General features: G+C 40.7%; 1 protein-coding gene across 1 annotated transcript in view; it reads left to right on the top strand.

Moving 5' to 3' along the window:
• ST8SIA6 (ST8 alpha-N-acetyl-neuraminide alpha-2,8-sialyltransferase 6) overlaps positions 1-26302 on the top strand; it is a 166614-nt gene that overhangs the window by 61406 nt on the left and 78906 nt on the right. The window contains exon 3 of the mRNA XM_086714833.1: positions 3121-3210. Within this exon, the coding sequence (XP_086570959.1) occupies positions 3121-3210 (90 nt within the window). The remainder of the gene's footprint in view (positions 1-3120; positions 3211-26302) is intronic.

Below are 26302 nucleotides of genomic sequence, written 5' to 3' on the forward strand. Positions count from 1 at the left end.
TGAAGTCTCTGAATGAGAAGAGGACAGGAAAAAAACAGAAAGCAAAGAGAACTAACTCCGGGGACTTCCCTTTCTGTTCCTCTCACGGTGAAGCAGCTTCTAGGGGTGGGAGAAGTTTCTGACCCCTGTGTTCATAACCATGACTGGTTTGGGGAAGGAATACAATGATGCCTTTAGAAGAATACAAAGGGACCATGTATTTAGTGACTTCTGGGTGGGTTTTGAAAAAATTTTCTTTAATGTTTATTTATTTTTGAGAGAGAGCAACAGAGGGCCAACAGGAGAGGGGCAGAGAGAGAGGGAGACACAGAATCGGAAGCAGGCTCCAGGCTCCGAGTTGTCAGCACAGAGCCCGACGTGTGGCTCGAACTTACGAACCGTGAGATCATGACCTGAGCCGAAGTTGGATGCCTAACCGACTGAGCCGCCCAGGCGCCCCAACTGCTGTGTATTTTTATACACACCCGTGTAAGCCCTTGTCTTAGTCTGTTGAGGCTGCTGTAATGAAATACTATAGATTGAGTGGCTTATAAGCAACCCAAATGCATGTCTCTGTTCTGGAGACTGGAAGTCCACGATGGTGGCACCTTCAGATTTGGGGAGGGCTCATTTCCTCAGAGACGGTCTTCCTGTCACTGTAACCTCACATGGCAGAAGGGGACCGGACTGGGCATGTCAGGCTGACTTTATAAGGGCACTGATTGCATTCATGAGGCTCCCTCCCCCCTCCGTGACCTTCATCACCTGCCAAGGGGTCAGAATTTCTATATGCGAATTCTGGGGGGACACAGACATTCCCTCTGTAGCATCCCTATAACTACTCTATTGAGTAAAGATTTTTAAAAAGGAAATGGTCAAGCCTGGCCCTACTGATACTACAGACTCTGTTTTTTTGCTATGACTTTCTACTCTGTCTTCACTTTATACCAGATCCTCTCATTTGCTTTCCATCGGTCTGTCTGTGATTTCAGTTGGGCAAAACTGTTCTGACTTTTTATTAACAAAGATCCTCTCCAATTTAAGGCAAGTTGGAGGATGCTCAACCCTTATTGGTGCCTCCTGGTCACAGTCCCACAATTCAATATTGCAAAGCCATCATAATTCAAAGCACTGTTGGCTGGGTAATTCGCTTCATTAGCGATGCTGCCTGAATAAAATACACAGCAAATTCGAAATAAACAAATCCTTGGAAGGTACGATGATACAATTGGAAAGCACAGAAGGTCAGGCATGGAGGCAGAGGAGGGAGAAGGAGGAAGGCAGCGGGGGAGGGGGAGAAAAATCGGATCAGGATGGAGAGGGATTCTGTGAGCCTCTAAGTGCTCTGTGGACAGTGTTTTTAGAAAGCATTTCTGCACCATACCAGCGAATTAATTATGAGGCTGTCTTGTGTCTATCTTTACCTCCACACCTCCTGCTCCCCTCACTTCCCATATCCAATTTATTCCGAAGTCCTGTCCATCTCACCTCCGGAATAGATCTCAAGTCTGTCAGCTCGTGACTCCCGCTTTGCAATCAGGTTGGGCCCGCGGCTGGCGCTGGCTGGGCTAATGCATTCAGGTGCTGGGTAGGACTTTCCAGCGCTTTCTTCTCCTGCCACGGCAGGTACTGAAGCGGGTTGTGGAGATGAAGGTGCCACAGGACCGGAGCTGTCTGGGTCCGTGCATCACAAGGAGCACAGCTGCCCAGGGTAGCTCCGTGGGCATGCGAGCGATCGAGGGGCAGACCTTGCCGTGTAAAGCTGGGTGTGTTGTGATCACATCGCGGTCCACCGTATCCTGACTAGTGACACAAACCGCCCTCCTCTCTCTCCTAACCTGCCCCCCTTTTCGGCAGCCCTATCACCTCTCATTTCGTTTCTCAGCGAGGCGAACCTCTTAAAACATACATCAGTGTCACATTACTCTCCTGCTTCCCCATGTTATTAGGATAGATCTATAACACTCTGGGCTGGCCCCCATTCTGGGGTCTTTGTACCTGCTTTTTCCTCTACCTGGAACCTTCCCCCCACTTCCCAAGGTTCACCCAGCTCACGGAGATTATCCTTTCCATCTCTGCCCTAAGCACCACTGTCTCAGAGGCCCCCTCAGGATGTGGGGGAGGGTCTCCTTGTTACACTCCGCCGTCACATCCACTGCTGTTTTCATGATCCCAGTGACAGTTCCTAATTCTGTATTCATTTGTGTGGCTCTTTGTTTGTTCAAGTATCTTTCTCCCTGACCCGAAGGCCTGCTGTGTCAGGGAAAGGACCCTTGTCTGTTACAGCTGCCTAAGCATCCTGTGCCTGCCCCTAGCCCATACCAGGTTCTCAGCAAAAACGTTCAGGATGAATAAATAAATGCATTTAATGCTAAGTCAGAACTGTACATGTATTTTGGAAGTCTCAGGAAAGTGATACTGGATATTTTTTTTGAGGATTTACTGTTTCAGTCATGGTACCAAGGGCTTTACATTATTTTCTATATCATGTATATATCACGACGATAACAGAATGGGGGGGGGGGTGGTCAGACTAGAGACGTGGAAGCTGAGGTCTGGTGTGATTAAATAGCACAGGTGTGTTTTCAAGGCTCATGAGGCTGCCAAACTCCATAATCCATTTCCTTCCCTTGATTTTTAATTTGGTTTCTGTCCAACTCCAATTTTCCAAGTTCGTGAAACAATAGCAACCGACCTTTATATCACAGCATTATAAAAATCAAGCGCCAGATTTCCCTTGCTTTCTTTTTGGAGAGACCTACTGATCTCCAGTGTCTGCGTGCTTCCTGCCAGAGACAATGTCTTTGAAAAATGTTTATGTCCTATGCAGTCTTAAAACTAGTCAATAATGTGTTCGTTGTAAATACGAACCACAAAATATGAAAACCTGAAAATATGAAGTCTTCCACAGAGTGTTCATTTCCGTTTGACTTTATAGTGCGAGATTTTTTTTTTTTTTTTTTTTAATTGAGACCCATCAGAGGTGAAAATTCCCATTTCCTTTTCCATGGGGAAATCCATTATGGAATGAAATTCAGACTTCATTTGGGCGTGCTTTATCAATTAAATCTGCATTTCGTTAACAACATCCTATACCTCTCATTTTAAATCAATCTTTTTAAAATCTCTTTCATGAAACAGCACATATCTGAATGAGAAGTCGCTCCGGCTGACGGAAACATGCAAAAGTCTGCAGCACGGCTTTGCGACTTTATCTAGCAAAGTAAAAAGGTAAGTTCTGCTTTTCACACTTAATTTAATTGTAATATCAGTTTTTTGCATTCAAAATATTTTACAGCACCTTTGCAACCATTTGGAAAATAAGACTGTGTTCATGCTGTGGCTTGACCTTGGGCTCTGAGAAGCTCTCTCTGGCGAGGAGAGTGGACAGAGCAGACCAGGGTAGCGGGGATTCAACGTATCTGTCCCTGGATCCACGTTCACTAAAACACCATGTAGTTTTACTGGCTAGGCTTTTCTAGGCCATCATTGGACCCTATCCTAGAAAAAGGCACATGCATTTGTACTGAATTGCTTATATCCAGAAGGGTAACAGATTTACCCCTCGTCCCAACTGTGGGTCACCTTAAACTTCCCCCCTGCTTCTAATCCTGAATTTTATACCATCTTCTTCATACTGGGAAGGTGGATCTAAAAGCTCCAAGCTTCGCGTATGGAAGGGCCCTTGGTGGCCTGAGACGGATGGGGGTGGTATTGCCTTGACTCTACCGGGAAGGAGCAGAATCTGACAGTGCTGGGTGAAGGCTGGCCGTGTGGGGTAGGGGGGCCTGTGGTTACACCTGTAATCTTCCTCAGAGGAGCAAAGCTGAGTTGGATGTAGTGCTAATGATACTAAAGGGAACCCAGGATCTGTGAGGTAGGTCTCCCTGGAGAGTGGCACACAGACTGTCCCAACTCTTTGGGCCGAAAAGGGAAATGTTTCACAGTGTAAGTGTTCCTGCTGTGTAAGGAGCCCCACACATTTTACTTGGAGACCTCAGCTACTATTCTGGGCCAGAGGAACATATCCAGTGCAGGAAGACGGTACCAGGGTGATCACCCTTGACGTCCTGAGCGTCTCTTTTTTTTTTTTTTTTCAACGTTTATTTATTTTTGGGACAGAGAGAGACAGAGCATGAACGGGGGAGGGGCAGAGAGAGAGGGAGACACAGAATCGGAAACAGGCTCCAGGCTCTGAGCCATCAGCCCAGAGCCTGACGCGGGGCTCGAACTCACGGACCGCGAGATCGTGACCTGGTTGAAGTCGGACGCTTAACCGACTGCGCCACCCAGGCGCCCCCCGAGCGTCTCTTTTTGTCTGAGCCTCTTGATTGCCTGGATCCTTGAAATTGTTAGCGAGGCCTGATCCTGGGTAAGATCCTGATTTGAGTTAATCAGGTGTGACCATCCAATCCTGTATGTTAGCTCAGTTAATTACAAAAGGATAGCCCTAATAAAATTTTGGTTTTCTTTTCCTTAAATTCCAACGGATGGGCCTTAAGCTTTCTGGAAAAATCCACTGTGCTTCGTGCCTTACATCTGCCACACCTGATCTACTCCTCTCCCTAAGTTTAGTCTGTGCCTTTCTTTGCCCTGGAATGTTGACCAATGAGAACTTCATCAATATATTCCTTGCTCCTTTTGTCATCTAGTTTTCTTTGGATTTGACCCAGAGAGGAGCACTAGAAGGAGAATGGAAAGAGGGAGGAAGGAAAAAGATCTTGCTTGGTGGTGTTGCTTTAGGTTAACTACCTCCTTGACCAAAGGAAAGTGCTGCATCCTGAATGAAGGTCGTGACTTTTGTTAGGTGCCTCTTTGACCCATTCCCTCTGCCTTCATTCTCTTCATTGGACTCTTCAGTTCAGGAAGAAGCTGTTAACAGTCCCCTGGCATTGTACTTGTGTTTCCCTGCATCCAGCCCAAGCCTTTTGAAAAAGTCCCTCTTTAAGCTCTTCTTAAATGACACAATTGAGTGGGCCATCATTTCTGCCAGGACCCTTGCTCACCAGAGATGGGCCAGAAGAAACTCTTAGAAATGCTTCCCTCCTTGCACGATCGATTTATTGAATTTGGGGAATGGACTTAAAGTAGCACACGCGTCACCGATGGTGCAGCGCGTCTCTTTTGGGCATGTTGTAGCTGTTGTTTTGTTCGATGCGTGTGGGGGTTTACAGGCCTTTTTCTGAAACTTGTCCCACGGATCTCGAATCCCAAACCTGCCACATGCTCCATGTGTCGGCCTTGCGGCACATGTTGAAAAGCTGGTCCGTGCTCTACCCTGTCACAAGCCAGTTGGACTCCTTGTCTGACTCAGCAAGTGAAAGTTGCCATTGACTTTCTTCAGCGTTCTGTCTGACATGAACTGTTCTTGCTCCCCAAAGTGACAAGAGTCCTCAACGTAAGGACCATCCATAGTTGTGCGTTGGAGCAAAGCACTTGAGTCAGCATGGGAGAAAATTCTTTAATCGTGGAAGGTGTTTTTTTTTTTTTTTTTTTTTAAGGCCAGAATTGAACAACTTTATTACGTGTGTCAACAAGGACGGTTAGCTGCAGTGTGCTAATGAGAATGTCTGTGTGCATGCCCTTATGTTTGCTCTCTCACTTTTCTATTGTTTTGGATTTGGTGCTAAGACCTCTTCTCTGCCATTCTTTAGGGGGATGCATTTCCATTATGCACACAATTTTCGACTAGCTCACATAATTAGCCTGCGCTGGTGTTCTGTTTGGCAAAGGTCTAGAGAGAGCAAGCATGAATTGCCCATTGTTATGAAAGTGTTATTTTGCACACAGGAGACTAATTTTTTTTCAGCTGCATCGTCTATTGTCAGGAATTGTGTGTTCTGCGACTCGGTGTTATTACGGATTTACAGGGGACAATCGGGAAGGCCATTCAATATATAGTGATAAAAAGTAATTTCATTTTCTTAGAAATAATTATTTAGCTCTGTCTTTTGTCATGGTCCGTTAAAGACTTAGAATCTTCTCATTCTTCAGCCAGTTTGTCTCTTTCAGTTTGCTAAAATAGAATCTAGGAAGACAGAGTCATAGTGGGAGGGAAATTGCTCTTTTTCTCCTTTGGTCTTTAGTCCAGTTTTAAATAAAAGAAAATTAAACAGTTGCCACTTGGAGGACAGCAGGATGAGAACTGTGTACCACAATTCTTTATTGTCTAAGACTATGAGCTCTGGGGATGTGGTACCATCCCGTTGCCTTGCTGAAGCCAAAGAGTGTGGGTGGTTGTAGCACTCACCTGCTCCCTGGCTGGGGCAGGTGAGTGTGAGTGGTCATGCTATTCTCCTGCACCCAGCCAAGAGCTGGCATGCACTCACAGACAAGGCACATCCCACTATTCCCGAAACTCACTGGTGGGCGCACATCGTCAAAACATTTTCCTGCTGCCTTTTTGAAGTCAGCAAGCATGTCCCAACCCCAACACTGGCTGCCCAGTTAAAGCCAGTGGGAATATGCAGTCCACACAGGGAACACCCTTTGATTGCCTGGCCATGGTGGCCAAGGGGGCTGGAGTCCTTAAGCTTCCCAGAAAGGTAACAATTCAGAGGGTACTTACTGGCAGGCCACCACGCCTGGGGCACCACACAGACAGCAGACTGAAAAACAACTGTCATCCTCTGAAAAAGGCCTCCTTCCTGGAGCTTCAGCCTGAGGGACAGGCTTTAGATTCCCCACGTATCTGGAGGCTGAGGAAGTGCTTCCAGGGAGGCACTATCTTTGAGCAGCACCCTGGCCTCTCTGCAGCTTGATGAGACCCCCCAGTAAGAAGGTTATATACTCATCCTGAGCCCCGATTTTTGCACTCTTGCCCAGAGGACACCTCTGGATCTCCTGCATGATTGTGACCCCACAGGAGTGTATATATTCACATACTTTAGAAGCTGCTGCCTGAGGGTCTGGCTTCCAGTCAGCCTGAAACTTGGTGCTAAATGGGGTTCCTGCCCTTGGAACGCTCACAGTTCTTGGCACACTCTTAAAAACAGAGACAAATCAAGAATAAATTGTGTGGTTTAGACAATCACAAAGGTGCAAGAGCTAGGGCCAGGTTGAACAAGAAGGTTCATCACCTACCCAAGGCCACTTCTTCAAGACTGTGAGGGGTAGCTGCTTCACCTACTACACAGAATCAAACACAGAGTCAAACAACATGAGGAAACAGAGAAATATGTTCCTACTGAAGGAAGAAGGCAGAACCTCAGAAAAAGACCTTCATGATATGCAGATAAATAATCTACCTGATGAAGAATTCAAAGCAATGGCCATCAAGTTGCTCACTGAACTTGGGATGAACACCATGAGAGTGTCAACAAAGAGAACGAAAATGTAAGAAAGTACCAGACAGAAGTCACAGAGCTGAAGAATACGATAACTGAACTGAAAAATACACTAGAGCAGTTCAGCAACAGACTGAATAAAATGGAAGAACAGATTGGCAAGCTGGAAGACAAAGCAGTGGAATACACTTAGAGCAGCAAACAGAAAGACTTAAAAAATGAAGATAACTTAAGAGACCTAAGGGACAACATCCAGTGGAACAGCATTTACATCATGGGGGTCCCAGAAGGAGAAGAGGGAGAGAAAGGAGCAAAATAGTTATTTGGAGAAATAATGGCTAAAAAATTTCCTAACCAACCTGGTAAAGGAAAAAGACATCCAGGTCTAAGAATCCAGAAAATCCAAAATAAGATGTGTCCAAAGAGATCCATACCAAGACACATTATAATTAAAATGTCAGAAAGAGAATATATTAAAAGAAGCAAGAGAAAAGCAAATTGTTATTGACAAGGGAAAACCTGTAAGTCCGTCAACAGATTTCTCAACAGAAAATTTGCCAGGTCAGAAGGGAGTGGCAGGATATATTCAAAGTGCTAAAAGGAAAGAAAAAAAACAACCAAGAATACTGTACCCAACAATGTTATCATTCAGAATTGAAGGAGAGGTAGAGTTTTCCAGAACCCAGAAGCTAAAGGCCTACTGCTACTAAGGTGGCCTTGCAAGAAATGTTAAAAGGGACTTTTTAAGCTGAAAAGAAATGGCACTAATTAATAACAAGAAAATCTGAAAGTAAAAATCTCACTGGGAGAAGCAAATATATAGTAAAGATAGTGTATTAATCACTTAAAAAACTATTATAAAAGTTAAAAAACATAGTTAAAATCAACTAAAACTCCAATAATTAAAGTCTACATAAAATAAAAAGAAGTAAAATGTGATCTCAAAAATATAAAATGTGGCAGTGATGGAATAAAAATGTAGAGTTTTAGAATGTGTTTAAATTTAAATTGCTATCAACTTAAAATCTATACATAAGATGTTATATACCTAAGGTGATATACATGAATCTAATGGTAATTACAAAGCAAAAATTGTAGTAAATACACAAAAGAAAATGAGAAAGGAATTTAAATCTAACACTAAAGAAAGTCATCAAACCATAGGGGAAGAGAGAGAAGAAGAAAGGAACTGAGAGGAACCACAAAAACAGCCAGAAGACAACAAAATGACAGCTTACCAATAATTACTTTAAATGTAAATGGATTAAACTCAGCAGTCAAGAGACATAGGGTGGATGAAGGGATTAAAATAAAAAAAGAGCGCCTGGGTAGCTTAGTCAGGTAAGCATTCAACTTCAACTCAGGTTACGATCCCACAGTTCATGAGTTTGAGCCCCGCATTGGGCTCTGCACTGACAGCTCAGAGCCTGGAGCCTGCTTTGGATTCTGTGTCTCCCTCTCTCTACCCCTCCCCCACTTGTGTGCATTCTCTCTCTCTCTCTCTCTCTCTCTCTCTCTCTCTTTCTCAAAAATAAATAAACGTTAAAAAAAAAGACATATGTATATAGTGCCTACAAGAGACTCATTTCAGAAGGAAGGACACACACAAACTTAAAGTGAAGGGATGGAAAAAGATATTTCATGCAAATGGAAATTGGAAAGAAATTTGGTATAGCTGTATTCATATCAGACATAATAGACTTTAGAACAAAGACTGTAATAAAAGACAAAAAGGGGCACTATGTAATAACAAAGGGGTCAATCCAACAAGAAGACATAATATTTATAAATATATTTGCACCCAATGTAGAACACCAAAATATATAAGACAAATATTAACAGATCTAAGGGGAGAAATTGACAGTAGTACAATAATAATATGGGACTTTAGTACCCCATTTATATCAATGGGTAGATCATCCAGACAAAATTGATAAGGAAACAGTGGCCTTAAATGACATGTTAGACCAGATGAATTAAATACATATATACAGAACATTCATCCCAAAACAGCAAAAGATACATTCTTGTCAGGTGCACATGGAACATACTCCAGTATAGATTCCATGTTAGGACACAAAACAATAAAGAAGATTGAAATACTATCAAGCATCTTTTCTGACCACAATGTTATGAAGCTAGAGATCAGTAACAGGAAGAAATCTGCAAAAACTACAAATATGTGGAGATAAACATGTTACTTAAACAACTACTGGGTCATAGAAGAAATCAAAGGAGAAATTTTAAAAATAATTAGAATAAAATAAAATCTGAAATATGACATACCAAAATCTATGGGATGTAGCAAAAGTGGTTCTAAGAGGGAAGTTCATAGCAATATAGGTCTACCTCAAGAAGCAAGAGAAATCTCAAATAATTTAACTTTACATGTAAAGGAACTAGAAAAAGAAGAACAAATGAAGCTCAGAGTTAATAGAAGGAAGGAAATCATTAAAGCTCAAACTGGAAATAAATAGAGACTAAAAACACAAGAGAAAAGATCAATAAAAACAGGAGCTGGCTCTCTGAAAAGATGGGGGGAAAAAACCTTTTAGGTAGTCTCACCAAGAACAAAGAGAGAAGGTTCTAATAAAACCATAAATAAAAGACAAGTTACAAAAGATACCACAGAAACACACAGGATTTTAAGAGACTACTGTGAACAATTATATGCCAACAAACAGGACAATCTAGAAGAAATGGATAAATTCCTAGAAGCTTACAATCTTTCAAGATGGCATTGTGAAAAAATAGAAAATCTTAATATACTGGTCAAGAGTAAAGGGATTGAACCACTAATCAAAAACCTTGCAGCAAAAGTCCAGGACCATACAGCTTCACTGGTGAATTCTACCAAACATTTAAAGAAGATTTAATACCTGTCCTTCTCAGGCTCTTCCACAAAATTGAGGAGAAGAGAACACTTCCCAACTCATTTTAGGAGACCCTTTGATGAGACCTTAATGCCAGACCAGGCAAGGTTAACCACAAAACAAAAAAAAGTAAAGAAAATTACAGGTAATATCCCTGATGAACATAGATGCAGAAACCCTCAACAAAATATTAGCAAACCAAATTGAGAAATACATTAAAAGGGTATACACCATGATCAAGTGGGATTTATTCCAGGGATGCAAGAATGGTTCGACATCTGCAAATCAGTCAATGTGATGTGCTACATTAACAAAATGAACAAAAAAATCATCATATGGTATCTTGATGTGAGAAAAGTTTTGACAACATTCAATATCTGTTTATATTAAAAACTCTTAGCAAAGAGGGTATAGAGAGAAGTACCTCAACGTAACAAAGGCCATATATGACAAACTCATAGTTGTTATACTCAAGGGTGAAAACCTAGAAGCCTTTCCTCGAAGATCAGTAACAAGACAAGGATGTCCATTCTCCCCACTTTTATTCAGCATAGTATTGGGAGTTCTAATCACAGCAATTAGGCAGGAAAAGAAATAAAAGGCATCTAAATCGGAAAGGAAGAGGTAATTAAAACTGTCACTATTTGCAGATGACATGATACTATACATAAAAAACCCCAAGAACTTCACCAAAAAACTATTAGAACTAAAAAATAAATCCAGTAAAGTTGCAGGATGCAAAATTAATATACAAAAATATGTTGTATTTCTATACACTAATAATGAGGGGCGCCTGGGTGGCGCAGTCGGTTAAGCGTCCGACTTCAGCCAGGTCACGATCTCACGGTCCGTGAGTTTGAGCCCCGCGTCAGGCTCTGGGCTGATGGCTCAGAGCCTGGAGCCTGTTTCCGATTCTGTGTCTCCCTCTCTCTCTGCCCCTCCCCCGTTCATGCTCTGTCTCTCTCTGTCCCAAAAATAAATAAACGTTGAAAAAAAAAATTTAATTATAAAAAACTATACACTAATAATGAACTATCAGAAAGAGATAACCAGGAAAACAATCCTATTTGTAATTGCATCAAAAAGAGTGAAATACATAGGAATAAATTTAACAAAGGAGGTGAAAGACCTATAGTCTGAAAACTGTAAGACATTGATGAAAGAAACTGAAGAAGATACAAATAAATGGGAAGAAATTTTGTGCCCATGGATTGGAAAAGTTAATATTGTTAAAATTTCCATACTACCCAAAGCCATGCACAGATTCATTGCAATCCTTTTCAAGGTTCCAGTGCCATTTTTCACAGAACTAGAACAAATAATTCTAAAATGTATATGGAAACACAAAAGATCACTAATAACCACCACAATCTAGAGAAAGAATAACAATGTCAGAGGTATCATGCTCCCTGAATTCAATCTATATACTACAGAGATTAGTAATTAAAACATTATGGTTTTGGCACAAAAACAGACATATAGATCAATGGAATAGAATAGAGTGCACAGAAATAAATCCACGTATATAGTCCATCAGTTTCCACGAAGAAGGCAAGAATATACAATGAGGCAACGACCATCTCTTCAATAAATGGTGTCAAGAAAACTGGGTACCTTACATGCAAGAATGAAGGTTGACACTATCATATACCATATACAAGAATTTTAACTCAAGTGGATTGAAGTTTTTAATATAAGACCTGAAACCACAAAACTCCTACAGGAAAACAGGTGGTAAGCTCCTTGAAACTAGTCTTTGCAATGTGTGTGTGTGTGTGTGTGTGTGTGTGTGTGTGTGTGTGTGTATGTGTATGTTTTGGATCTGACTCCAAAAGCCAGGAAAACAAAAGCAAAAATAAACAAATGGGACTACACTATGCATCTTTACAACAAAGGAGACCCTCGTCAAAATAAAAAGGCACCCTACTAAATGGGAGAAGATATTTGCAAATCATATTTCCAAAAGGGTTAATATCCAGAGTAGATGAAGGACTCACACAGCTCAGTGACAAAAAAAGAAAAAAAGAAAAAAAAAAAAGACAAGAAAGGAGTACTGGCCAGGATGTGGGAAACGGGAACCCTCGTGCACTATTGGTGGGAATGTGTACTGGTCCAGCATCTATTGAGAACAGCATGGAGACTGCTCAAGAAAAAGAAAAATAGAACTACCGTATGGTCCAGGAATTACACTATTGGGTATGTATCTGAAGAAAATGAAAACACTAATTGTAAAAGATACATCATCCCTGTGTTCATTACAGCATTATTTCTAGTAGGCAAGATGTGGAAACAACCTAAGTGTACATCGGTGGTTGGATGGATAAAGATGTGTTACAAACTCTCTCTCTGTCTCTGTCTCTGTCTCTGTCTCTCTCTCTCACTGAATACTACACAGCCATAAAAAAAGAATGGAATGCTGCCATTTGCAGCAACATGGATGGATTGAAGTATTAGGTTGTAAAATAAGTCAAAGATAAATATCACACAATTTCACTTGTATGTGAAAAACAAACAGAAGAAAACCCAGACTTAAAAGATACAGAGAACATTGGGGCGCCTGGGTGGCGCAGTCGGTTAAGCGTCCGACTTCAGCCAGGTCACGATCTCGCGGTCCGGGAGTTCGGGCCCCGCGTCGGGCTCTGGGCTGATGGCTCAGAGCCTGGAGCCTGTTTCCGATTCTGTGTCTCCCTCTCTCTCTGCCCCTCCCCCGTTCATGCTCTGTCTCTCTCTGTCCCAAAAATAAATAAACGTTGAAAAAAAAAAAAAAAGATACAGAGAACAGATGGGAGGTTGCTACAGAGGAGGGGGGTGAGCAGGGTGGTTGAAATGGGTGAAGGGGTCAGGAAGTACAAACTTACAGTTATAAAATAAATAAGACACAGGGTACAGGGTACGGTATATGGAAGAGAGTCAATAATGTTAATTTTGGTTGAGAGATGGTATCTGGACTTACTGTAGTCATTTCTCAGTGTATACAAGTGTTGAATCACTATGTTGTACACCTGAAACTGACATAATATTGTATGCCAACTATACCTCAAAACAAAACAAAGCAACAACAATAACAAAAAACACACTGGTTCCAAAGAGCTTGTTCACATTTTTGTCCCGGGTGCCTATCACTGGCCTCAGCACGTAGTAGTTGTTTGGTAAATATTTGATGAATAATTAGATGAGTGAATGAATATATTTCTTAGGTCTCCAAAGCATTTTGTATCCTACCTTTAATTTCTAGCTCTTAAAAAATTAGCCACAAATCCATAAACTTGAACTCCTTTTGAAACCAATAGTTATTTTTCTCTTTTCCTTAATTTGAATCTCTAGTTTTGTCCATTTTTTCCTAGGCTATCCTTTCCCCTTGAATATTTCTCTGAGTTTCTCCAGCCCAGTCCTTCTCATCAAGTTGTGTCCCAGATAAAATATTATGCTGTACTAAAAGTGCTATCTAGCTATATGATCAATGCTAGTTTGCTCATTTTTCAGTATGGCAAAGATTATGTGTAATGTTTTCTGCTTACATTTTTTGAAAAATGATGATTTTTGTGAATATCCAAGCATTCCATCTTAGTCTCCATTGCTTCAGACAAATGAACAAATTTTTCTAAGAGCAGAAACTTGAGAGCAGCTGACGAGCAGGAGATGAACTCGTTTTTCTCCTTCTTGAGTGTTTCTGACTCTGTTGCTGTGCTTTTTTTTTCCTCCTCGTGCTTCCCTTCTGTTTTGTCAGATGATCCTGGATCTCAAGAAAATGCACACCTACATTTGTTCAGTTTCCTCCATTTGGTCAGGGTAGATGAGCTGTTATAACAAAAATTCCCAAAATACAACATTGTAACACAAAATTTGATTCTCTCTCCTACAACGCTCGGTGTAGAGACTCTGATCAGGCAACTTTTCTTTGAGTACTGACTCAGGGAATCTGGTTCCTTCCATTTTATGAAGAGGATTATAGCCATCTACAATAGAGCATCCCAGGCTTGCTGCTGAAGAAGATGCTATGGACAAAGCACACATGGCTTGGAGGGGACACACATCACTTACAGTCACATTTTATTGGCTAGAGCTGGGCCCACCTCCATGTTTGCAGTCCTACAACTAGTTTTGACCAGCTCTACACTATAGAAAGAAAGCACCAATCAGTAGTGGTCAATGAGATATTTCTGCCACCTGTATATCAAATCGTTCTATTATTCTCATCATTCTATTGATTCTTGGCCTCTCAGGTGTTTCTTTCTTTCTTTTTTAAGTTTATTTATTTTGAAAGAGAGCATGAGCAAAGGAGGGGCAGAGAGACAGAGGGATAGAGAGAATCCCAGCAGACTCCATGCTATCAGCACAAAGTGCAAGGTGGGGCGGGCAGGGGTGGGGGTCAGCTGAGCTCACGAACCATAAGATCATGACCTGAGCCAAAATCCAGAGTTGGACACTTAACCAGCTGAGCCACCTAGGCACTCCTCTTAAAGTGTTTCTTAAAGAAAGAAGAAAATGTAAACAAACAAACAAACAAACAAGCAGCAGTCTCTTACATCCTTTGAACACTTGAGAAGTTTATATAGTATCTCTATGGAAAGAAGAGATCTTTTTAGGAATGCAATGTAAGCCGTTGTCCTACAACTTCCTGTGTAATCACTGAGGCATAAAATACTCATTTGCATTCAGAACTTTTGGGGGCAGGGTAAGATCCAAATTCTCAGGATTAAGATTTGGAACAACACTTCATTGCATAGGTTAAGCGTGGCTTAAACCATGCACTACTTGGTGATTGCGCATGGTTGATGAGCTGTGTCACGCGGTACCATTTAAAATAACTGACAGTAGAATTTTCCGAAAGGTATCGTCTCAATGGGGCACCGCAGAAATGCTAGTTAGAACACACCATTTTGCAAGGTGAAAGGCAAAGTGAGTTGAAGACTGACCCTAAATGTTCTTCACTATTATCTTGGAGAGTACAACATGACCTGAATTGCAGTTTGAAAAGAAGAGGTATAAATTATGGTGGATCAGACTTCAAAAAGCCCCGAATGTGAGCATATCACTTGACAGCCTGCTAACAAAGCAAGTATTTTTAAGTTTCAAGTTGTCTATCAGGAAAAATGATTTTTGCTCCTGTGCAAGATTTTCTTGGCATAGGGTGATATATGACTTGTTTCTGCTCAGCTTTAAATCTGTGGTGCTTTCATCGCTTCTTAAAATGATACCCACACTTCTGTCTTTTGACCTCCGACCCTTTACCTTGCCTTTTATATCAGATTTAAGGGCTCCAGAATCTAGCACTGTTTTCTTTCCTTGGTAGAAAGGTCAGAAAGGAGAAGTAAACACAAAACAGCCATTTGTACCAACATGGTGCATTTTTAACATCTCAGGAAGTCTCTCTTGTTAACCAAAGCAGTGCTGTGTTTGTTGATTTAAAATTTTAAGGTGGGGGACGCCTGGGTGGCTCAGTCAGTTAAGTGTTTGACTTCAGCTGAGGTCATGGTCTCGAGGTTCTTGAGTTTGAGCCCTGCTTTGGGCTTCGTGCTAACAGCTCAGAGCCTGGAGCCTGCTTCAGGTTCTGTGTCTCCCTCTTTCTCTGCCCCTCCCCCATCGGCACTCTGCCTCTCTCCCTCTCAAAAATAAATAGACATTAAAAAAAATTTAAGTTGAGGCAGATGAGCTAATATTGAGGCTATGAAAGAAGTCTGTAAAACTTTTTTAGCGTTTATGCCAAGCAATTATGCCAGATCTATTAAAAGGTTACTTAACCATCATACTGGACCTCAGAGAGTACATAAGAAATAGGTAGCATACAGTTTAAGAAATTGAAGAAATAGTCTCAAATTCTTCTAGTCCATATACTTTTTTCTGTTCTTACCAAAAGTATGTATGGCTTTAATTTTTCTACAAAATCTATTGCGTTAAAGATTAAGCAATGAGACAATGGCTTGTTTAATGTTAGGCAACCAGTTAATGAGAAGTTGGGAAAACAAAAGATTTTTTGTGTGTGTTGTTGTTGATGCTGGAAAATAATTAACATAATCTTAATCTGAATTCCTTAATTAATACTTGGTAAGAGTTGCTTAGTATATCTTTTTTGCCATGCTGAAGATTGAAACAGTGTGTTGTTTTATTGTATTTATCAGTGGAAACAAAGCTGAATTTGCCCTCAGAAGAAAATTGAAATGCTGACTTTCTAGTTATGCTGCAAAGTTGATTATGTATTAATATCAGAAGGCTTCCTTATACTTGCTCAAATAACTAGTTATGGGAAAGAAACCTTTATTTATTTTTTTTTAATTCTTGATGTTTTTTTTATTTTAATTTTTTTTTATTTATATATGAAATTTATTGTCACATTGGTTTCCATACAACACCCAGTGCTCATCCCAAAAGGTGCCCTCCTCAGTACCCATCACCCACCCTCTCCTCCCTCCCACCCCCCATCAACCCTTAGTTTGTTCTCAGTTCTCAACAGTCTCTTATGCTTTGGCTCTCTCCCACTCTAACCTCTTTTTTGTTGTTGTTGTTCCCCTCCCCCATGGGCTTCTCTTAAGTTTCTCAGGATCCACATAAGAGTGAAACCGTATGGTATCTGTCTTTCTCTGTATGGCTTATTTCACTTAGCATCACACTCTCCAGTTCCATCCACGTTGCTACAAAAGGCCATATTTCATTTTTTCTCATTGCCACGTAGTATTCCATTGTGTATATAAACCACAATTTCTTTATCCATTCATCAGTTGATGGACATTTAGGCTCTTTCCATAATTTGGCTATTGTTGAGAGTGCTGCTATGAACATTGGGGTACAAGTGCCCCTATGCATCAGTACTCCTGTGTCCCTTGGATAAATTCCCAGCAGTGCTATTGCTGGGTCATAGGGTAGGTCTATTTTTAATTTTCTGAGGAACCTCCACACTGCTGGGAAAGAAACCTTTAATAGAAAGACAATGACAATAAAAATAGTGAAACTTCTTTAAGGGCATTAAGAAATAATTGAGATTATTCCTAATTTTAGAAGTGGTACAGAGAAAGAAAACAAATCTATTATGTTTACTTAACATTCAAAAAAAAATAGAGCAGGTAATGTTAAAAGTATAGTTTATTTATTCTTTATGGTAGCCACATTCTCAAGATGGCACCCAGTGATTCTCTCCTGGTATCCACATGCTTTCCCTTACCTCACTGAAGGGGGCTTCCCTTGTAACCAGTTAACGGTGTAAGAGTACTGTAGAAGTAACAAAGTCCACCTTTCAAGGCCAGGTCATAAAAGTCCTGCTTTGCCATCAAAGATTGTTTGCTGGGGGAAGCCGCCTACTGTGTCATGAAGACATGGAGAGGTCCACACGGCGAGAACTAAGGTCTCCTGCCAACAGCTGGCACCAGCTTGTCAGTCATGTGAGTGAACCTTCTTAAAAGTAGATCCTTCAGGGGCGCCTGGGTGGCGCAGTCGGTTAAGCGTCCGACTTCAGCCAGGTCACGATCTCGCGGTCCGTGAGTTTGAGCCCCGCGTCAGGCTCTGGGCTGATGGCTCAGAGCCTGGAGCCTGTTTCCGATTCTGTGTCTCCCTCTCTCTCTGCCCCTCCCCCGTTCATGCTCTGTCTCTCTCTGTCCCAAAAATAAAATAAAAAAACGTTGAAAAAAAAAAAAAAAAAAAAAAAAAGTAGATCCTTCAGCCCTGACCAGCATCTTGACTTTGCAGCTTACTGAGGACTAGTGGGCCAGACCCATTCAACTAAGCTGCTGGTGAATTCCTGACCTACAGAAACTGCTTAATAATAAATGTTTCTTGTTTTTTTAAGTCACTAAGGTTTGGGGTAGTTTATTACATATCCTTAGATAACTAATTATTATTATTCACAATCCTTTGTATTATTTTTATCATAATGACAATTACTGCCAGAATTACTAAATAGTGATAATTAACAGCTATTACTTTTGTAAGTTTATGGTATGCAAGAGAATTTCAACGCATCTATAGTCCTTGCAATATTTTTTCAGAGTGGGTTTCAGTATTCTGATTACACAAGTGAAAGAAACGAGGCCAGAGGGTTTAAATGGCTTAAAGAGCATCAGACAGTCCAAACTAGGATTTGGATGAAATTCTGACTATTTTTTTTTTTCAGCACTCTATGGTACTGCTCTTTTTTTTTTTTTTTTTTTTTAATTTTTTTTTTTTTTTTCAACGTTTATTTATTTTTGGGACAGAGAGAGACAGAGCATGAACGGGGGAGGGGCAGAGAGAGAGGGAGACACAGAATCAGAAACAGGCTCCAGGCTCTGAGCCATCAGCCCAGAGCCCGACGCGGGGCTCGAACTCACAGACGGTGAGATCGTGACCTGGCTGAAGTCGGACGCTTAACCGACTGCGCCACCCAGGCGCCCCTATGGTACTGCTCTTAATGAGAGCAGAATTACCAGTGACAAATACAAGACTTTATAATATAAAACATTTGACTTTGTAACGACAAGCTACTGAAAAGTGGTGCATCTGAAAAATACTGTACATTTTCTTCACTTTTCAATATTTCTTTTACTTAAGCTTCTGAAATGTAAATAGTGTGGATGTGGCATTGTCTTGCACAGCAGGTACCCTAATTGCAACTTTGGGATCAGTCTGGCTTCTCTTGGTAAGATAAAGGCTGATGGCTAATTATTGTCATAGTTCAAAGTTAATACCTGAAACCTTTGGATGTTTTTGTGTTCCAGTTGCGTAGTAAATTTCAGTTGCATGAACACCCAACAACTTCTTTGTGCTCAGCACTGGGACAGGTACAGTGACAGCTACTCTCAACCTAGAGGTTCACATCAGACTCCTTCGAAGCATTTTCAAAGTATGTGTGTTTGACGTTGAAATACCACCTCACACCGGTCAGAGTGTGACAACTCAGGAAACAACAGATGTAGGCGAGGAGGTAGAGAAACTGGAACCTTCTTACACTGTTGGAATGCACACTGGTGCAGCTACTCTGGAAAACAGTGTGGACGTTCCTCAAAAAATTAAAAATAGAACTACCATATGACCTAGCAATAGCAATAGGAATTTATCCAAAGGATACAGGAGTACTGATTTATAGGGACACATGTACCCCAATGTTTATAGCAGCTCTATCAACAATAGCCAAATTATGGAAAGAGCCTAAATGTCCATCAATCGATGAATGGGTAAAGAAGATGTGGTTTATATAGTATTCAATGGAATACTGCTTGGCAATGAGAGAGCATAAAATCTGGCCATTTGCAGCAATGTGGATGGAACTGGAGGCTATTATGCTAAGTGAAATAAGTTAGGTAGAGAAAGACAGATATCCTATGTTTTCACTCATATGTGGAATCTGAGAAACTTAACAGAAGGCCATGGGGGAAGGGAAGGGGAGAAATTAGTTTCAAACAGAGAGGGAGGCAAACCATAAGAGACTCTTAAATACAGAGAACAAACTGAGGGTTGATGGGGGAGTTGGGGGTGAGGGGAAGATAGGTGATGGGCATTGAGGAGGGCACTTGTTGGGATGAGCACTGGGTGTTGTATGGAAGCAATGAATCATGGGAATCTACTCCCAAAGCTAAGACTACACTGTATACACTGTATGTTAGCCGGTTGACAATAAATTATATTAAAAAAAGAAAGAAAATTAAAAAAAAAATATGTGTGGTTGAGAACTCTTGTATAAGAAACATGATAATAAATTATTTTTTTATTTTTTATGTTTATTTATTTATTTTTGAGAGAGAGAGAGAGAGAGAGAGAGAGAGCGCGAGCAGGCACAAGCAGGGGAGGGGCAGAGAGGAAGACACAGAATCTGAAGCAGCTCCAGGCTCCGCACCGTCAGTGCAAAGCCAGACATGGGGCCCAAAATCGCAAACTGCGAGATCATGACTTGAGCTGAAGTTGAATGCTTAACTGACTGAACCACCCAGGCACCCCTAGAATTTATTTCTTTTTAGCCGCTCATAGTATGTTAAGAAAGTCAGATATTCAGAATACACTGGCTTCTCCTTCTCATTCTTCTTCGTAGATGCCTCATCTTTTCTCACTTTTGACACTGGAGTGCCCCCAGAACTCAGTCCTTACGCCTCATTTCTCTTCATGCTCAGTCCTCAAGGACCACATTAGTCTCTTGGAGTTCGATACCATGTACATACTGAGGATTTCCAAACTTACATTTCCTGCTTGAACCTCTTCCCAAATTTGGGTGTTCCTTTTTCCCAGTCAGCACTTCACTGGGATGTCTGTAAGGTATCTGAAACTTCATACATCTTATAGGATCTGCTGGACTTTCTCCTAAAGGGAAATGCTTTGTACTCCAGCACTTTTCCCAGCTTCAGTTAATACCAAGTCTGTTCTTCCAGTGCTTAGGCCTAAATTCTCAGAGTTATTCTTGAATCCTCTCTTTTTATCCATCTCATTATCTGTCACTAAATCTCATTGGCTACCTTCAAATCATATATAGAAGCTGATTATTTCTTACTAATTCTGTAAATTCCACCCTGGTCCAAGCCATCTTTATTCTCCTGCATTCTGGGAAACTTCCCTCTCTCTCTTTTTTTTAAATTTTTTTACATTGATTTATTTTTGAGAGACAGACAGAGACAGAGCACAAATGGGGGAGGGGCAGAGAGAGAAGGAGACACAGAATCTGAAACAGGCTCCAGGCTCTGAGCTGTTAGCACAGAGCCCAATGTGGGCTCGAACTCACAAGCCATGAGATCATGACCTGAGCTGAAGTTGGACGCTCAACTGACTGAGCCACCCAGGTGCCCTTGGGAAACTTCTCTTAATTGGCCTCCTGCTCTCTTAGAGGCAATTCTCAACAGAAGAAACCTTTTTAAAATATAAGTCAGATCAAGTCACTTCTCGGTTCCCATTTCACTCTGTGTGACACTCTGTGTCTTCCCATTTCACTCAAAATAAAAGACAAAATTATTACAGTAGGCTACAAGGCCCTTATAAGCACTTCTTACACATACATGTAATATATTTGCCAATAATAGCACAAAGGAGGTGGGTGAGAGGCAAAGCTGTTATTGGGCCAAGGAAATGATTACAGATGGTAAAGTAATAATTATAACAATGTGTAAGTGGGTTTATAACATGAAAAGACGTAATATTGTGTAACAAAACTAACACAATGTGTAGGGGGGAAGGGAATAGAGCTATAAGTAATACTGTATATAAAAGTGCAATTAAGGTAGTATTAATTGGAAGCTGATTCTGACAAGGTAAGATGTATATGGCAAGGCCTAGAACAACCACTAAGAGATAAAGTTAAAACTTATTTAAAGATATTAAGATGCCACTTTATAAAATATTCACTTAAGGCAAAAGAATGCTATAAAGAAGTAGAGGAACAAAAAATACATGAAAAATAAAAACAAAGAGTAAACTGGCAGAGGTAAGCCTAACTGTATCAATGGTAACATTAAATGTGAATGGGCTAAATCATGTAATCAAAAGGCAGAGATTGTCAGGCCAGATTTAAAAACACGATCCAACCATATACCATCTACAGAAGATACCCTTTAGATTCAAATTTACAAATAGGTTAAGAGTAAAAGGATGGAAAAATATATAACATGCCTAGAGCAAGTACAAGAAAGGTAGAGTGGTTATACTGATATCAGACAAAATAGACTTTAAAAAATGTTAATAGAAATAAAAGGAGATTTTTATAAATCATAAAGGGATCAATTCAGCAGGAAGATTTAATAATTATAAACCTAATAACAGAGCACCAAGATACACAAAGCAAAACGGACAGAAATAAAGGGAGAAATAAACAAGTCAGTAATTATTGGAGACTGCAGCATCCTATTTTTAAAAGCAAATAAGACAATGCCACAGAAGATCAACAAGGAAATGGAAGACTTGAACAATACTAGAAACCAACAAGACCTAACAGACTTGTATTGAATATACCACCCAACAGCAACAGAATGTGCATTCTTCTCAAATACATACAAAGCAGTCTCTAGGATTAAATCATATGCCAGGCTATAAAACAAACCTCAAATAAATGTAAAAGAATAGAATACAAAGTATTATTATAGCTTGCAAAATTATCTTATTACATTGTAATGAAATTTGAAGTCAGTATTCAGAAAAAAATTTGAGAAACTCATAGATATGTGGAAATTAGACAATTCTCCACAAAGTAATACAAAGAGAACTCAGAAAATACTCCAAGATGAATGAAAATGAAGACACAACATCTCAAAATTTATGAGTTGCCGGGGGTGATAACCAGAGTGTACAGGATTTCTTTTTGAGGTGATAAATGTGTTCTAAAATTGATTGTAGTGATGGTTATACATATCTGTGAATACTCTTTAAGAACCATTGGTTTGTACCCTTTAAATGGGTTGATTATATGGTATATGAATTATAGTTGGCCCTTGAACAACATGGGGTTGGTAACACTGACCCCACTCCCCCATGCAGTTGAAAATCTATAATTTTGACTCCCCCAAATTTAGCTACTAATAGACTACCACTGACCAGAAGCCTTACTGATAAGCATAAACAATTGGTTGACACATATTTTGTATGTTATATATATTCTGTATTGTATTCTTACAGTAAAGGAAGCTAGACCAAAAATGTTATTAGGAAAATCATTAGAAAGAGAAAATACATTTTACAGTACTGTTCTGTATTGAGAAGAAGTCCATGTATGGGTGGACCTGTGAAGTTCAAACCTATGCTGCTCAAGGGTCAACTTTGTACCTCCAAAAAGCTGTTAAAAACTTTAGTGTGCCTGGAAATCACTTGTGGATTTTATTTTAATACAGATTCTGACTCTGTAGGTCTATAGGGCCTGAGATTCTGCATTTCTAACAGACTTAACCATGTAATGCTAATACTGCTAGTCTGAGGTCCATACTTAAAAAAATTTTTTTTTAATGTTTATTTATTTTTGAGAAAAAGATAGAGAGCGAACAGGGGAGAGGCAGAGAGAGGGAGACACAGAATCCGAAGTAGGCTCCAGGTGCCGAGTTGTCAGCACAGAGCCTGACGTGGGGCTTGAACCCACGAACTGTGAGATGGACCTGAGTGGAAGTCCAGACACTTAACCGACTGAGCCACCCAGGCGCCCCTGAGGTCCATACTTTGAACAGCAAAGTCTTTGCCATCACATTTCTTGTTACCTTTCTAACTTCATCTCTTGCCACATGTGAATGGACTCCTGTGTGACTCATGGGTGATTTCCAGGCATCCTGTCCATCTTGTGGATATGATATTCCTCAAGCATATCATGCCTGCCCCTTTCTCTGATCTTTGCACTTGTCATTCCCTTTGCCTAGAATGCCCTTCCATTTCCACACAACCCCCCACCCCCCATATGTGCATGGCTTGCCTAGTCACCTCTTCAAGTCATTACCCAACTCTTACCTCCTGGTGACATCTTCCCTGATCACCCTACCTAAATTGTAACCCTGTTTCACACACTTTCCCTCTTTCCCTGCAGTATTTTTCTTTATGGTACTAAGTCATAGCACTTCAACATGCTATTAATATACATATCATTTGGCGTATTAGTTTGCTCGGGCTGCCATAACAGAGCATTAACAGAAATTAATGTTTTCACAGTTCAGAAGGCCGGGAGTCCGAGATTTAGACGTCAGCAGGTTGATTTTTCCTGAGGCCTCTCTCCTTGGCTGGCAGACAGCTGCCTTCTCGCTGTGTCCTCTTGTGGTCTTTTCACTATGCATGCCACACTCCTGGTGTCTCTCTGTATATACAAATTCCCTTTTCTTATAAAAACGCCGGACAGATTGGATGAGGACCACCCTAATGGTCTCATGTTAATGTAATCCCCTATTTAAAGGCTTTATCTCCAAATACGATCAAATTCAAACGAGTGTTAGGGTTTCGACATATGGATTTGGGGAAATAAAATTCAGCCCATACATTTGTTTTACTGCCTGTCATCCCCTATTACAATATAAATTTCATGAAAACATAGATTTTTTTTTAAACAGTCTGTTTTGTTCACTATTGTATTATTGGTTCCCAGAATAGTACCTGACATATAGCAGATTCCCATTACGTATTTATTGAGTAAATCCATGCAAACAAAAGGAAAGTGCTATAGAAATATATAGTAGATACAGGGGGTTGCTTATATGAGTCAGAAGAATTGACAGGCAGAAGGTTAATAGTTATATATAGCTTAAAAATCTTCACCTCGTAGGGGTAGTTGTCAGTTGAGCATCTGACTCTTGATTTCAGCTTGGGTCATGATCTCGTAGTTATGAGTCTAAGCCCCGTGTCAGGCTCTGTGATCACAGTGCCAAGCCTGTTTGGGTTTCTCTCTGTCTCCCTCTCTCTCTGCCCCTCCCCTACCCGTGCACTCTCTCTCTCTCTCTCTCAAAATAAGTAAATAAACTTAAAAAAAATCTTAACTTGGTACACTCTCCATGCTAGCTCCTTCACTGTTGTTAATTCATTGTAACTATAGAATGTAACTCTTCAAGAGATGGAGAAACCTGAATTTACTGGTTCTCTTAGATCCCTTAAAATATATAGGATCCTGTTTCTAAAAATTGATAGTATAAGATCACTAAATTGGCATTTTCATCTTTGGAAATTCTTGTGTATGTCTTGGAGATTTATTCCTATGAACTTGAAAGGTGGGTCATCATTTTTTTTCATGTTTGGAAATCTTGTTGTGTTTGTGTCGTGAGAGGAAATGGGGAAATCCTAAAGAGCATCTTTATTCTTTGTTTCTTCATTCTTTCTGTCCTGGTAATGTATTTGCATCTTGCAGATCTCTGTGAGGGAGGTATTTAAAAATGATTGTTTTTGTTTTGCTGTGAGTTACTGCTTTATTGGGGCATGCTATCAAACTAGACCAGCAAAGTAAATTCACTTACCCCCAAATAATTCCGAAAATAGCATCATGAATGGATTTTTATTTGTGCCATAAAATTCCTTTTTTTTTTTTTTTCAACGTTTTATTTATTTTTGGGACAGAGAGAGACAGAGCATGAACGGGGGAGGGGCAGAGAGAGAGGGAGACACAGAATTGGAAACAGGCTCCAGGCTCTGAGCCATCAGCCCAGAGCCTGACGCGGGGCTCGAACTCACGGACCGCGAGATCGTGACCTGGCTGAAGTCGGACGCTTAACCGACTGCGCCACCCAGGCGCCCCCCTTTTTAACCTTCCAAATCTACTCTTTTTGTCCGTGCTGCATGCTCCAGGAAGCTGACTCCCTTGGGCTGCACTAGGTGGACTCCCATTACCTGTGGCTTCTGGCTAGGGTCAGTCCTATGCGAGTCATTGGCAGGAGAGTGGAAAGTGGGAGGAGAGAAAATTCAGAATATTTATTCCCCCAGATGCTCTCTGCTGGCTTGGGTTAGGCTTGGGTTAGGGATGACTACCAAAGGCCATCCCTCCTGTCCAATGGCCCTCTTCTGAACCTACCACAGTTCTTTCCAGGTAGCCTATAGACTTGGGGCAGTAACAGCTTTCCTAGTCTACCCCTTTTGCTAGCCTTAGAGCGTCCGTCACGAATCCTTGTTACCTTTCCTATGCCACGTCCCACCCCTTTGTAAGTAGACACCCAATTCCTTCTTGGTTGGCTAAGGTTAGTCCCTGTTGCAGACTTTCTTACCATGTGTCTTAAACATGTAATTAATATCAAAACTCCAAAAGCTAATTGCCTAGGGCAGAGAAAGTGTTCTTTCCTGAGAAATCAATATCTGACTGTTTTACATATGGCAGTTCGGGGATTTCACTGGGGCTGTGAAGAACATTGGCATTTTTAGGAATTAATTCCTGAGGCTGTTTCAGAATATTTAACTTGTCTGAGGGATAAGAGTATGGAGAGAATAAAAGTTTAAGATCCTTTTCCCCTGTGCCAATTGACAATAGCCACAGCATTCTAATTAGAAGCTGCTATCATGTAGAGTTGAAAACCAAGCAAATTGAATTCTTCCACCTTTAGTGGATGAAATGTCAGTACAATTTGTCTGTAGTATTCATAGCTCAACTCAGTCTACCTGCTGTATATGTGTTTTGGTTGCCTGTCATACACTCATCACCTGTTCCTTTAACAAGTTTTGCCCAGTGAAAATGATTGGCTGTATTAACTGAAAATCTTACAGCATTATATTGATTTGCAGTGTTTGGTTTCATGTAGACCCGAGCTCTTCCAGGGTTTGGTAGAAACTAGCTACAAAAAGTGA

Source organism: Puma concolor, chromosome B4, assembly GCF_028749965.1.
Source record: "Puma concolor isolate L17-30 chromosome B4, mPumCon1.1.hap2, whole genome shotgun sequence".
NCBI classification, from domain to species: domain Eukaryota; kingdom Metazoa; phylum Chordata; class Mammalia; order Carnivora; family Felidae; genus Puma; species Puma concolor.